This window comes from Asterias rubens, chromosome 6, assembly GCF_902459465.1.
Source record: "Asterias rubens chromosome 6, eAstRub1.3, whole genome shotgun sequence".
In the NCBI taxonomy this organism is placed as follows: Eukaryota; Metazoa; Echinodermata; class Asteroidea; order Forcipulatida; family Asteriidae; genus Asterias; species Asterias rubens.
Window position 1 is genome coordinate 3,853,793 of NC_047067.1, and position 14,744 is coordinate 3,868,536.

The 14,744-nt window shown below is 39.0% G+C and overlaps 1 protein-coding gene across 3 annotated transcripts; it reads right to left on the minus strand.

The window, feature by feature from the left end:
• Positions 1 to 1,386: 1,386 nt before the first annotated feature.
• LOC117291465 (protein arginine N-methyltransferase 2-like) lies at positions 1,387 to 14,744 on the minus strand. 3 transcript variants are annotated; one of them, XM_033773182.1, is made up of 11 exons: positions 14,662 to 14,744; positions 11,469 to 11,621; positions 9,272 to 9,445; positions 7,679 to 7,768; positions 6,936 to 7,007; positions 6,382 to 6,546; positions 5,935 to 6,110; positions 4,615 to 4,744; positions 3,610 to 3,749; positions 2,880 to 3,048; positions 1,387 to 2,330 (listed from the first exon to the last, which is right to left on the minus strand). In XM_033773182.1, exons 2-11 carry the CDS (start codon positions 11,601 to 11,603, stop codon positions 2,298 to 2,300), a joined length of 1,284 nt encoding a protein of 427 aa, XP_033629073.1. In that variant the 5' UTR covers positions 11,604 to 11,621; positions 14,662 to 14,744; the 3' UTR covers positions 1,387 to 2,297. The 3 variants fall into 3 exon arrangements, with proteins under 3 accessions (XP_033629073.1, XP_033629075.1, XP_033629074.1); XM_033773184.1 differs by lacking the exon at positions 9,272 to 9,445; XM_033773183.1 differs by lacking the exons at positions 11,469 to 11,621; positions 14,662 to 14,744 and adding an exon at positions 10,952 to 11,083.

Genomic DNA, 14,744 nt, shown 5'->3' on the forward strand with positions numbered 1-14,744 from the left:
ATAAACCGGTGAAAATTTTAGCTCAATTGGTCGTCGAAGTTGCGATATAATTATGAAAGAAAAAAAACATCTTGTCACACGATGTTGTGTGCTTTCAGATGCTTGATTTTGAGACCTCAAATTCTAAATCTGAGGTCTTGACTTGAAATACAAAATTCGCGGAAAATTACTTCTTTCTTGAAAACTACGTCACTTAAGAGGGAGCCGTTTCTCACAATGTTTTATACTATCAACCTCTCCCCATTACCAAGTAAGGTTTTGTGCTAATAATTATTTTTAGTAATTACCAATAGTGTCCACTGCCTTTACCATACTTCACCTATCAGCAGGTAGTGTTTTGCTTGTGCCCCATGCGTACTCAATGTTACTAGGCATTCTTCGCTTACATAGCTAGAGCAGAAGTGCGGCACTTGCGCAGTAAGCGGTAAATGGTGATCATAAGCGCAGAATTTGGCAGTAAGCAGACCCATGAAATTGGATCCAGGTCAGACATCTTTACAAAACCAAAATTTTGATTGGAAAATTCCTTATTTGTTTAATTCTGCTTTATCTGATAGGTCAGCTTGAACAACTTCGGTTATTTGATTGTTTACTTTATACTTAACTTCTGTATAAACAGAAAACAATGATAACTTGTATTATACACTTTTAGTTGAGCCTCCTTAAAACTTGTATAGTGAGTGAGATTTTAAATAAATAGTTTTTCTTGTACAAATACTCTTGTCTAATTTAATAGTATTGCTGTATGTTAAAACAAACTTTTTAGAAGTTCTGTCACCAAATAACAAGTTCAACTTCAGAATTCATTTCAACAATTTAGAGCAACTTTATCACAGTGAAGGTCACACTTAAACAAGGAAAAATACATTTCATTCAGGAGATTTGTTTCATGAAAAGAAAACCATCCTTTAAACTCCAACCTTTTTAATACTTGCTTGTCAAAGATACATACAAAACAGTCTGTGTGCTAGTGTGCTCTTTAACATGTAGTTTTAAATTGACAAAGACTACTTCTTAATATAATAATAATAATAATAATAATAATAATAATAATAATAATAATAATAATAATAATAATAATAATAATAATAATAATAATAATAATAATAATAATAATAATAATAATAATAATAATAATAATAATAATAATAATAATATGACTTGTAATGCGCACGTATCCACCCTGCTGGATGTTCAAGGCGCAGACCTGATATTTCTTGAACCTGATATTTATGAAAAATAATTTCACCCAAATATGATAAAACACAAACCCATAATTCTTCATATTTGAGAACATTAACATCTAAATTTAATACATGTTTGGCATCTGAGAAAAATTTGCACAATCATATCATGGCGAGAACAACAAATTTACAATAAATTTAAATTGGATACAATTCGAGGAGTTGGTGGATGAGTTTTGCATGTAACGTAGACCCTTTTCGAAACACCTGGATTCGGCTTTGGATTCAGCTCAGGCTAGCTTGGCCCCGCGGTAGTTTTGACAATTGCGCATGCTTTGGGTATAGGGGCCCAAGGTTTCAGACGAGAGAGCGAAGCCTCAAACCAAAACCAAAACCATGGTTTCGAAAAGGGCCCTAGAGTCATGCATACAGTTTCTTCTCGTGGCCACCGTGTCTGTGCAAACAAAGTTACACAAAAAATAACCTTCCCTCATGGTTTGTTACTTTATATTTGAAACGAAAAGTCCCATCCTTAAGGTGATCCCTCTCCTGCCGCTTCCCAGGTTGAACTATAAACTTAGGTATAAACAAAGTAGTAAGGCCCTAGCTATTATTGGTAGCTACAGGTTAAATGTCTTCTGACTAGCACCTTGAACAAAGATATTGACAAAATAGGGAGACCACCACCAACATTATGGCTATATATTCAGTCGGTGGAGCACTGGCAAGTAAATCCCGAGGTCAGCGTTTCAAATTCCACTCTACAGTAGTTGCTCTTCAAACTCCCCCCCCCCCCCAAATAAAATAAAAATAAAAATTTTAGAACCCATATTTTCCATTTTCACACTTTACGCCAGATTGTCTTATACAAAATAGTAAACTATATGAAAAAGGCGCTAAAAAAAAAGAAAAAAGAAAAAAAAAGGCAACCAGAAACTTGCCCATTCTCCCAACCCCATGCACTGCCATAAACTCAATTGAGGTCAAACCTAGATGTACTAATAAAGTAGATGGAGATACATCTTTTATGTAAATGGCCACTGATACAGCTGAAGATCCAGTGTGTCCACTTCAAGTGAGTACAAGGCACATTCTACGATCCCGTGAAAAGTGCTACCTCCATATGGGAAAAAGTTTGGTGAATGTCTGAAAATAAAAATGAAAATAAAAATAATGATAAATAGCAAGTGTTGTGACCAAGCGGTAAAGAGCACCGAATTCAAACTGTGGTGTTTCTTATCAACAGAGTGTGTGTTCGAATCCCCAGCCGTGACACTTGGTGTCCTTAAACAGCCAATAAAGGATGATCTCAAATATATAGAAATTACAGTTTTCTTATAGTTGCTGTCCAAAGGAAACATTAAAAAATAAAACGAGTCTCTTACCTTGCGTTAAAACATGGTAAAATGGGTTTTTCTCCAGAACGCTCCAAGCCAAATTTCAGAAAAACTTTGATATTATATACGCTCATGTTTAGTGCATCATGATCATGTGATGTAGAATTTCAACAAAAGGCTGTATGTCAACCACCGGTTCTTTTCACAATCAACACTACTCGAAAGAGATTTCAAAATGGTGCTATTGCAAATCTTACTTAATTATACTACCACCACTATGCCAACTTTGAAATCCTACTAATCCTAATAGATTTGTACAAACGCTGTATCGTCTTCAGGATAAAAGTCAAGGGAATACCTTTGCATTTTTGCCGGAGACAGATGAAACACTCAACGCCAAATGAACCTCCAGATGCCGCCGCCATTCTTTATTTCTTGTTATTGTTATAGCGCCCTCTACTGTATCTCCTTGCTCAACGGTAATGGGCGAGTCCATCATAAACAAGGTCTGCTTCCAATGAGTGAGGCTGAAAACACATAATATAGTAATTAATCAAACCCACATCTTGGCCAGCTGAGTGATGCATACAATTAAATACAATACAATAAAACTTTACTGTCCCTGCATGGGAAATTCCTTTTGCTATTTTTTTCTCTTCAAAAAACAAACAAAAAACCAACACTATAAAAAATAAATGTTAAGAAGGGGTTAAACAGAGAAAGAGTAGGGTCAAATAAAAAGCTTTAAGTAAACCCAAGAAAGATACCAGGGCAGATACTGAATAAAGTACACTACACAACAACAACAATAACAACAACAGTAAAAAGGTTTTATAACCACACTGGTGTTAGAACCTGAATGATACCACAGCTCACCGGTCCAGCTGTGGGTTCTGATGTCTCATTGAAGAAACAATGCTTCTCAAGCTTTTCTTTAATTTCAAGTGAAGCCGGTGAGAGCACGGAACTAATGAATTTTGTTTTATTTGAATTGAGAGTGTTGTATAAATCATCCGGTACAGCTTGCCTGCTGAATACCGGAAATGTTATTAGCCAGTTTGACTACTCTATACACGTATGTGACTTACGGGTAATCTGGACCAGTGTTGAGGAATACAAATGGCTTGGAGTTTACAGGAAATCCAGCGAAGTCAACTTGGAACCAGGAGGCAAATCCGTGCATTGTCCCAGCCTTGCTGATAGTAAAGTGAAAGGTGTGGCTAACTTCCTGAAATGTCAAAATGTGATTATTGTTTCCCAGTAATCTTATTGTTAAAATACGGGTGAGAGCATAGAGTAATATACAAGAACTAGAAGGCGCACTGGCCTATATACGCGGCCTGGCATGCGGCCATTTTCTTAGTTGACAAAACAGCATCGCACAGTGTGTGTTTATGCGGCCCGGTGTGCGGCCAACTTTGTAAGTTGACAAAACAGCATCGTGTAGCACTCAAACACAAACTCCAAGGTGTACTTCATATTCAACGTACGTACAGAATGGCGCGCGTGTCTCCTTGCGGTCCCGTCGCGTTTGTGCAAGCAGCATCACTGGGTGCGCCCTCTAGTTATTATGTATAACTCTATGGGTAAGTCTGAAACTTGGATCTTAAGAAGCACATTGAAATGTTGGCATGTCCACCTATTAATAACTCCTCCTGGGGCGATTTCACAAATTCACAAAGAGCGAAGATTGATCGTAACTGCAAATCAATCGTAGTTGCTTCTAGTAAAGTGTGATGTCACAATACAAATCACTATGGTGCTACTGACAATTGTCTTACGATGGATTTTATTGCTGCATACTCCCCACCAGGAATTCAGATGAAGTCTTATAGACGTTTCTTATCCCTGTAGCATGGTTTGAAACCAAGGATGTTTAGTTGGGCTACTTACTAACCACTCATGCCATTCTTAAACAATACAAGTAGAAAATTGAAACTTTGCATGGTGGAATTATAACTAAGATAGGTCTGCTGCAACACCATTTGAATATATCTTTTGAGTAGTGTTGGTTCTGAAAAGAACCAGTGGTAAACGACTCAACTTTTCGATCAGTGTGCTCCGACTGTTTTCTATTAACAATAAAGTCCTACCTCAAGGTCCTGTCTGGTGACAGTTTTCATGTCGAGTTGGAACACTTGTTGAGGAGTCGCAAGGCTGTCTTCTTGTTTCATGACATGATTATATAAAGGACTGCTGAAGAACTCGTCTTTGGCAAGAGGCCTAATTTGATTAAAGCATACAAGTCACAACAATGTGTGTTTGGTTGTGAACGATATAAAATGATGCCAATTCAGTGACACTCCAACTCTGTTGACTCGAAAGATAAACATAAAACAGTAAAGCAGATTTTACATGTTTTATGGACAATGTCTAGGTTTTATGTCTGTATTTTTGTCAGGTTGATGGGGGTAGTTGACAAACATAAAAAGAACCAGAAAAACTTGTTGTGAGGGGATGACGTCTGTGTGATCTTAATGATTTTATTGTTGTAATGAGCACTATAGACTCATTCCTTTAGTGGTTTGTCAAAAGGCATTTTTTTTATCTGATACTATCTTAGGCATTTGAGATACTTTGTAGTATACATAAAACAAAAACTTTACTTTTACCAAAGCACTTAATGATTGAAGTTTACAAAAATAATATGCAAAATAGCATTCATGAATATTGCTATAGTAAATGGTGAGCACATACATGTTCACTTCATTACTCTATTACATATTTTTGGTCCCTTGGAAATTACTTAATCCAGTTTTTTATATATTTTTTATTGTTTGTGTGTTTAATAAGATATCGCCCAACTCACAGGGCCGGACAGCCACTTCAAGGTGAGGGCTCTTAACCGATTTGTGCTATTAACGCAAATCAACTGTTACCAGGGGGAACTTTGCCACCTATTCCTATAGGGCTGAAACAGAGTATAGGAGGCATGGGTTATCATTCACTGTAGGAGCCTGGTAGGTGGAGCAGAATGCTCAAAAAGTGTCATGACTGGGACTTGAACCAACACTCTGCTGCTGACAACACCAGAGCTTGGGTCGGGTGAACTACATGTAGACAACTTGGCCAAGACATGCCAGTTTGGGGTGTGGTGGCCGAGCAGATAAGGCTCTGGTGTTTTTCTGTTCAGCAGAGTGTGGGTTTGAATCCCGGTCGTGACAGGACAGTAAACCTAGGGGTAATGGCTACCTGTGAGCGCAGATATGGTGATTGATCTAGCTAACTGCGCAACATATTTGTTGCACAGGCCATATACTCCCCAGGGAGCTGAGATGATTGAAGGAATGAATTAAGTTGGCCCAGTTACTGGGGGTTATAATGTTGGAAGCGCTTTGAGACGCCCATTATAAAAACTGGTCATTATTATTATTTATGAGGTTGCAAAGAAAAAGATACAAAATAAAACTTACACTAGGGAAGAGAAATCAAAGTCCTCCACGGACTCCCAAAAGGACACTTTGTTCTTATAAAGTTCTCCTGCACAGCATGGCACAAGATATAAGCCAGCATGGGATGGCCATACAACACCACCATCTTTTAACCAACGATCTCTGGCAAAAATAACTGACTCTATCATCCATTCAAACTGCAGTCAACGAAAGGAGGGAAGACAACTAAAAAACAGCCGAACAAAGTTGAAGGGTTAAAAAAAAAACCACAGTATGCATTAATTTCAAATCCCCCAAATATGTTGACTTTGAATTTGCTTTTTAAACAATAAAGAAATTAAAAAGTACGTATGATTACTGTGAACACAATGTCTCCGATTAATTTGACTGAGCAAATACTTTGGTATTATTGCCATACCAATGTAAAAAAAAGAAGAAGCTAATTGAACTGATTGATAAACTCCTTACCAGAAGAAATGTTCCCATCCACTCCGAGATAATCAGATCCACTTTGTGAGATAGCTGAACCGACTCAATTTTACCATCAAATACCTGGATCTTGTCAGACATTCCATTTGCCTCAATCAGCGTTTGAGTGTGCTCGGCAAACCCACTGGCCTCCACTGCAAACACCTGCAACAACACTTATAGTCACTAAAGTCAATCAACTATAGGCCTGGGCGACTCAAGTAAAATTTTGTACTCAACTGGTCGCAGTTTTATCAGGTCTAACAAACCAACTAAGCTTTCCAAACAGGCATGAAACAAATGTTTCTTCCATCTCATATGATATAGTAAAGGCCTCCAGCAACACCATGTAATGATAATCTCTAAATTAACAGGGGGGGGGGGAGTTCTTAAAAGAACCGGTGCTTTCAACTGTTGGTTTTCAGGACCACTCCTACTTATTATGAGATTATCATTCCATGGTGTTACTGCAATCCTTTACTATAGCATATTTCCACCATGCAAAATTTCAAATTCTAACGAACTTATAAGAACAAAAACTGTTCAGAACTAACCTTGGAAGCCTTCCCATGCTTTACGGACATCATGCTTAATATACCTGTCCCACAGCCAACATCTAAGACAACCTGAAGATGTAACAAAACTTGATTACCTTCATGGACAGCATTAGTGGAATGTTCGTTTTTAAACAAAAGTATTTATAGAACAATGACAAGATTATGGGTCTCTCCATAAAATGAATTTTCTTTAGCTCCTAGATATTAAATTAGATCTTGACTTTACAGGCTCGATAACTCAAACAAATCAAAGTCATTAGTCTCTCTTCTCTTGGTGGCAGATTTATCTCTTTCACAAAAAACTGTCAGCATGGTCGACCAGTCAATATGTGGTGTACCGTGGCCTAGTGGTTTTTCTGAGCACCGGACTTGAGCCCTGGTGTTTCTTTTCAGCAGAGTGTGGGTTCGAGTCCCAGTCGTGACACCTGTGTCCTTAATCACGACACTTAGGAATGATGCCTCGTCCTTCGGATGGGACAAAACGCTGTTGCTCCTGTGTTGTGTAATGCACATAAGAGAACTCACTGACAGAACGAGAAGGGGGTTCGCCTCGGTGTTCCTGGCTTGATTGGCTGCATAATGCACCACAGCACCTTGTAAACAACTACATTGAGCTGTGTAAAAGGAGTAGGTCCTTGCACATACCTTACAGGAAAGTACTGAATGTTGAAGCACATTCAGCGTCACTGAGTGAGGACCAAAGCGCTATGTGAAAAGCCACTACGATTATTAAAATGTACCTTGTCTTGGATGTGCTGATGATTTTGCATGATTGCTGAACGATAGGCTACATTCCTAGCTTTGTCTTGTAACATCTCATGATGCAGCTTCTGTTAAATCAAAATAATAAATTCCATGAATGAGATCACAGTAAGACATTCTGTACCACTATCATGTTTTATTTCATGATTAAGACAATTAAATGTGTTATTCCATGGTTAAGACCATTCTGTACAATATTTTATTCCATGATTAAGACCATTCTGTACCATGCTTTATTCTATGAAGAAGACAATTATGTACCTTGTTATAATCTATGATTAAGACCATAGTAAGATATTCTGTACCATGTTTTATTATGCACGCAGTACTAAGCATCAATACTTTAAATTTAAGCCAACTTAGCAGCAAAAAATATCAGCATGAAATGTAAACAGCTGAAAGGAGCATATTTTAGCAATATGTTGGAGTGCAAAATAATCTAACGGTGATATTTCCCTTAGTTAACATGTGGCTGAAAGATAAAGAAATCTGCACTCTTTTGTGCATAAGGAAAATCAGCACAGTCTAAACTAATAATCTTGTTCAAGGTTGGCTTGCATGCTTTCCTTTTTGCCCTGGGCCCAATTTCATTAAACTGTTAAGCAGAAAATACTGCTTGACAAATTTCTTTGCAAAGCAAAAATAGAGTCGGGCACCAGCCATAACAATGCAAACTTCATCTAAGTTTGGCTGGTAACCTGTTTCTGTTGATGAGCTAAACTATTCTTTGCTAAGCAGTCCAAGTCTGTCTAGTTATACACACACGTCATGTCATGAACAAACATCTACACACATGCAGATGTACGTAGTAGGCCTGGGCAACTAGTTGTATTTACAACTCGCACTCGGGCCTCAAATAGTCATGACTTCGACACTATATAGCCATGACTAAATTTCAATTGCATTGCAGCATACTGTATGCCGGTGGCACAATAGTAAAATTCCTGCTGTACGTTTTTAAATGGTTCTGTCACTATACTGTCTGATTGTGTTCGTAAATAATTTATGTTGTCGTGAATAGTCATGAGCGACACAACTGGTTCACCAAGCCAGAAGTCCCAATCATTTTTGTAGTAGACTACATTTAACTACTAAGGGAATAAATGTGTCAACTAGTGGTTTAAACTGCTTCAGCTGTTGCTCTCGACCAATAGGAATGAAGAAACTGTCTTATAAGCGCTGTGTGTGATGGTGCAAGCTTGCGTGTCACGCCTATGTTATAACACTTTTTAATGGTGTTATATCATCTGTTCAAACAACCCCTCTCGACCAATCAGAATGAATAAACTGTCTTAGGTATTTATGAATAAGCAATCAATAGTCACGACTGTGCCACTAGTTGCACAGGCTTATATAGTACATAGTTTGTATTGAAGAGTGTTTGGACCAACGCAGTGTGAGCATGGGGTGTGCTGCGAGTTTTGTGCATTATCATAGCTAAAGGTGTATACAGTGTAAAATAGGACTATACCGTTTCATTCGTCGAAAGTGCTTTGAGAGCTGAGCTATGGCCTACTGTTGCATAAAAGGAACACAACTTAAACCCATCCCTTTTGTTTTTAAAAGCTTACCATTGAGTTATAACTACTAAAGTATTCACCATCTTGCCAACCAGCCTCATCCCTTGAGAGTGATGTGATGTGATTGGTGGGGATATAGCCACAAGAATGACCTTTCCTTGCCCACCACCAATCAGCATTGTTCTTAGAAACAATGAGCACCTTGTCACCTTTTTGCAAGCAAAGCTGTTACAAAATAATGTTTGATGAGAAGCAACAGTTTAAAACAATAACCTATGAAATTTGTTTTAAAAAAGCAACACCATGATGGGTTGCTTATACACCCAGTGACTTTTTACATGTTCTCCAAGTGTACAAGGCCTCCTGTTGGAATTAGTCACTGGAATTGTACGAGACCTGAGGGGATGATTTCACAAGGCAACAAAGTTCATCGCAAGACAAAATATCAGTATCACCACAGTGATTTGTACTGTGACATCACACTTTGCTTAGCAACTAATATTGATATATATGCAGTTAAGATCAATATTAGCTCATTGTGAAATCATCCCCTGGGGAATTCACAAAGAGCTAAGATTGATCTTAGCTGCAAATCAATCTTTAATAGTTGCCAAGTAAAGTGCGATGTCGCCATACAAATCACGATGGTAATATTAAAAAAAAATTTATACAATTAATACATAGTTACTGCTTTGTGAAATCAAGCCCTTGGCAATATGAGTTAACTACTAGTGACTTGTATTTTGACATCACACTGTGCTCAGAAATTAAGAATAAAAAGAATTCCCGTTTCGATAGTTTTCTCACAGTGTTGTCTGTCGTCGTGCGTACACGTATACATTCGCGTGCAAGACGCACGCTGCAAGCTTAGACGCATGAATTCTTGGTCACCGTATCTTGACTGCACAGCGTTAACAACACAAATCAAAATTTGCGCCACCATTTAAAGCCACCATGGGAGCAGACATGTTTGATGTGTTGCGTGACTACGGAACGCTTTTTATTTTGAGAGAACACAATTGCTGCGATTTTTTTTACATTCGCCGTGTGTGCTTCTGTACTCGACTGCCTATTCGCGTACGCCGCGATACGAAAATTGTAAGTTCGACTTGATTGATATACTAAAAAAAAAGCATACGCGCCTTTTAAACATGACGCACATGGCGCTTGCAGTTAGTACGCTCATCAGCAGATTGTGCGGTCACATTTGCTGCATTGTTTAGTTCGATTACACAATGAAAAGAACAAACGCACTATTATGCAAATATCCGTACAATTGTCGTACAAAATGTCAAGCTTTTGTATTGTTAGTACATAAACATGGATGCACCCACACGGCTTCAAAACGTTAGTGCGTGTATTGAACCCTTGCACGCGCATCACACGCGGCGACCAATGTCACGCTCACCATGTTGGTGGGCAGTTAGGTTTTTGTGTATTAATGCCGCGTCTCCTAAAATGCACACGTTACTGCATAACGGGCAGCATTGAGTTATATATGAAAACGCACAGTGAAATTGCCCACCAGTATGGCGCATTCAAGATTTTTCTGCTGATGACATCAGGTGAAATGGGTCAATAACGGGGTGTTAGCGCTCTAGTCATTGGTATACACACCCAACCACACTCCTATAGGCCTAGTGTCGACCATATTTCAGAAAGGCCAATTGAAGTGCACCCTGCAAAATGAAAATGGTTTTGCCCTCTCAAAAATGAAATTCCAGGCCTTACCCCAGGCATCAGACTCTATCACATACTTTTGATCACAAGAGTCGGCAGTGGACTTACCAGGTAAATCCATTGTTCTCCGATATGTGCTCATAATGGAGAACCAGGTACACAATGGAAATTTACCTGGTAAGTCTGCTGGCACGTATAGCGTTCCAAAGTCTCCCATTGCAGTAATGTTTATATGCAAGGCTGCAAAGACTACTTCGCATAGTACTCAGTGCGCATGTGTTAGCCGCGGAATGACATGCATGCTGGTCAGTTTTGCAACCAAATGTGTCACTAACTACATGTGGACCAGCATGCACCTCATTCCATGGCTTATAGCGTGCACAAACTGAGCATTATGGATACCAATCAAAACCTACAAACATTACCCTGGGTAAAGAAATGGAATGAAGAAAGTTTAAATAATTGGCTAGCATTTAGAACTACAGGCAAGGACAAGTGCACACAGGGTTCTAGTACTTATTATGTCATAGGCATGCGGCTTTGCTTTAAAAAATTGAGTTCCCTGAACCTGATTATCCTCTGTTGGATAGAAATCAGCAAATGCCATCACTTCTTCGAGAATGCCATCTTCCTCATCGGTGGATTCCGATGTGCATTCTTTCTGCAATGATTCGTTTCCTTGTATCATCTCTTCATGGCACATCTCTCCATCTTTTCTAGTCTTGAAAATCAAAAGATAAAAGGAAAATTGATTTATAAGACAAGTAGACAAAAATGTACCATTCCGGTTATGTTACCTAATCTAGAGAACCGGTAGTGTAGTTGTATCGTAATGTAATGTGTGGCGTTACAGAGAGGTTACTCGAGATGAAGACAAGAATCACAGAGAGCAAAGGCATTGATGCTACCTAGTATAACAGGAGATTATTTATTGTCTATCCTGGCCTGGTTACTCAAAGAACGCAGTGCCAGACTTCAGGAAAGTAAGGACATTATAGGGGATTAGGAAAGCTTGGTCCATGACCAGTTCATGCTGATGGTCAAGTGCATGGTCCATGACAGGTATTGGCTGTGCAGACCTCTAAGCCGATTTATGGCCCTATGGGGCTTTCAGATATCAGTGCCCTACTTCTAGAAACTATAAGGCTCCCCTCACAGGGGTCTAGAAGTATCAGCATCCCAGTTACTGGGTTTAGGCTACTGGAAGAGGATGATTCAAATAATTATGGTACGTATGTACATGTAATAATAATAATAATAAGACTTGTAATGCGCACATATCCACCCTGCTGGGTGTTCAAGGCGCAGTAAAACCAAACACAAAAACAAAAACAAAACACAACACAAAAGAAAAACAGACACAACAAAATTAGTCATTGAAAACCTGTGACATAAGATAAGTTTTGAGAAGAGACTTGAATTTTGCAGTACAAAGACAAGATCGAAGATTAAGTGGTAGAGAGTTCCAGATGCGTGGCGCGGCTGAAGAAAAAGACCTGTCACCCCATGAGTGTCGAGACTTGGGTTCAATGAGGAGAAGCATAGAACTTGATCGAAGATTCCTTGATGGAGTGTAAACTTGAAGCAGTTCAGAAATATAGTGGGGAGCCTTGCCATTAAGAGCTTTGTGGACAATGAGCATCAGCTTGAAGATGATTCGTTGAGAGATAGGGAGCCAGTGTAGTTGTTTCAGAATGGGGGTGATAGAACACGATTTTCTAGACAGTGTCACAATGCGGGCAGCAGTATTTTGGAGCCGTTGAAGTCTGGAAATCTGGTTGTTAGGAAGACTGTAGAGAAGAGCATTTCCGTTGTCATAGTGATGTATCACTATGACTATCATCAAAAGAAGTTTTCTTCCTCCATGTTTCTACACAGTTTGCCATAGAGTGGAGACCTTTTTCACAAACCCATGCCCATAGCGCAAGCGATGAATGAGGCGTATGCTGGTCTAGCTAGCGAACAAACTTGATCGCTAGACAAGCATGCATCTCATTCCACGTCTTAGGGTGCGTTCCATTGGCTTCCCTGGGTCTACCCCGCGGTGCTCACTTAGGTGAGCCCCTGATGACAAGAGCTAAACGAACGATCAATCACCGCCTACGTAGTGATGTCATGCACCTGGGGCAAGCCCCCAAGTGACCCACAAGCAGGGCACTGGGCCTGAAGGCTGACGCGGGTGAGCCCCTGGAATGATGTCATAACTATTCGAACGCACCGGGGGCAGACCAGGTCGACCCAGGGAAGCTAAACGAACGCACCCATTGGGCCAATGTCTAAACTTTTAAACTCGCGTGTCGTGTATTTTGCGAAAGGTGTATCAGTATTACTGTAGAAATATAGATAGGCGAACAATGAACATGCATGACAACTGTCTCTGACACTACTGAGGCCAATTTGTGCAGGAAAAACATCAAGATCAAGCAAGCAAGATCAATCTTCTGCCTCTCTCACCGGGCGGGTTTTCCAGCTCGGCTACGACACGTTTGTCTCAATTTAATTGTTATCTATCTATCTATTTGGTAGTAAGGGTACATCCCAACTTGCTTGTTAAGTCCTACTGTGGCTGTGCAAAGTGCACCATCACTCATCAGTGTCAGTACATCCGTCATCAGTACTAACTTACTACATGTACAGTGACAGCAGAACTATCCTGGTGTCATGTGTTTTCAGTAGGATAACAGGAAAATTGTTCACAATCAAAAACTAAAAAAAAAATTTCAAATCATCTATCCAATTTTTAACAATAACACTTACACTTCATGGTGTGTTGAAATTTTTCAAGTTTTGGCTTTACGTTGCGAGAGACAGTCCGCCATTAACAGTGCTTGTGCATGCACGACATTGGAGCAACGTCACATGTTTTCACACCTTTCATTGGTTGGTATTTTATTCAATATTCAGAAGCTAGTATGGCGTGCAAAATAACTCAAAAATATTATTCAATTACTACTTAACAAATTTAATTACATTTTTGTCCTAAGGCATTTTGGCTACTATATTAGAATCCAGAGATATCATAAAGCATGAAAGTAAAACACCCCCCCCCCCCCTTGAAACACACACACTTCATAACAATCCGTTTTCCCCCATTTCAGACCAGTAATGTTTGGTTTCAGGAGATAAGAAACCAATCTATGATATTTTCTCTTTGTTACGCTTATCGGAATTTATTACAGTATTCAGTAAAAAAAATAAAAAAATTGGGGGTCATTTTCACTTATGACTTAAAATATTTTAATATTTTCCCCATATTGGCACACCACAGAATCCCAAATAGTAACCACCTCACGTGATCCATCTAGTAACTTAAGCAGAATGAAACTCAATCTAGCAGATAGTAATTTTGTTTTGAATTTTTGAGGTTGGATGATGTTTCTTTGACTCATTTGAATGTTGGCATAATAATGCACTAGTGATTAGTACCAAAAATCAATCATTTTATAAATGTTTTAGCATGACCAACGACAGGAAACTTTTTTCTCAGCAAGATTAAGCCTGATGAAAATACAGACTGTGAGTAAACTGCATAGCTTCTGTCACCGGTGCAGCTTGCACAATCTCACGGTAAACGGGAATCAAAGTTGGGGACCGAAAACGTATGACGCTACGATAGTTTAGAACTATTTAGAATAGTAAGTTAAAAAAGTGCAAGTAGAAACGCCACCCATTTGATATAATAATTAATATTATTTGCTCATAATGTAAAAGTTGCTCTACTCGCTCTACTGAGGCTATAACCATTATTTAACAAACCTCACCTTTCGTGAGCTTACAATACAAACAGCACGCACATGGTGATCACATTATTTTTTTTGTCGTCGATCGATCGCGTCGTATGGAC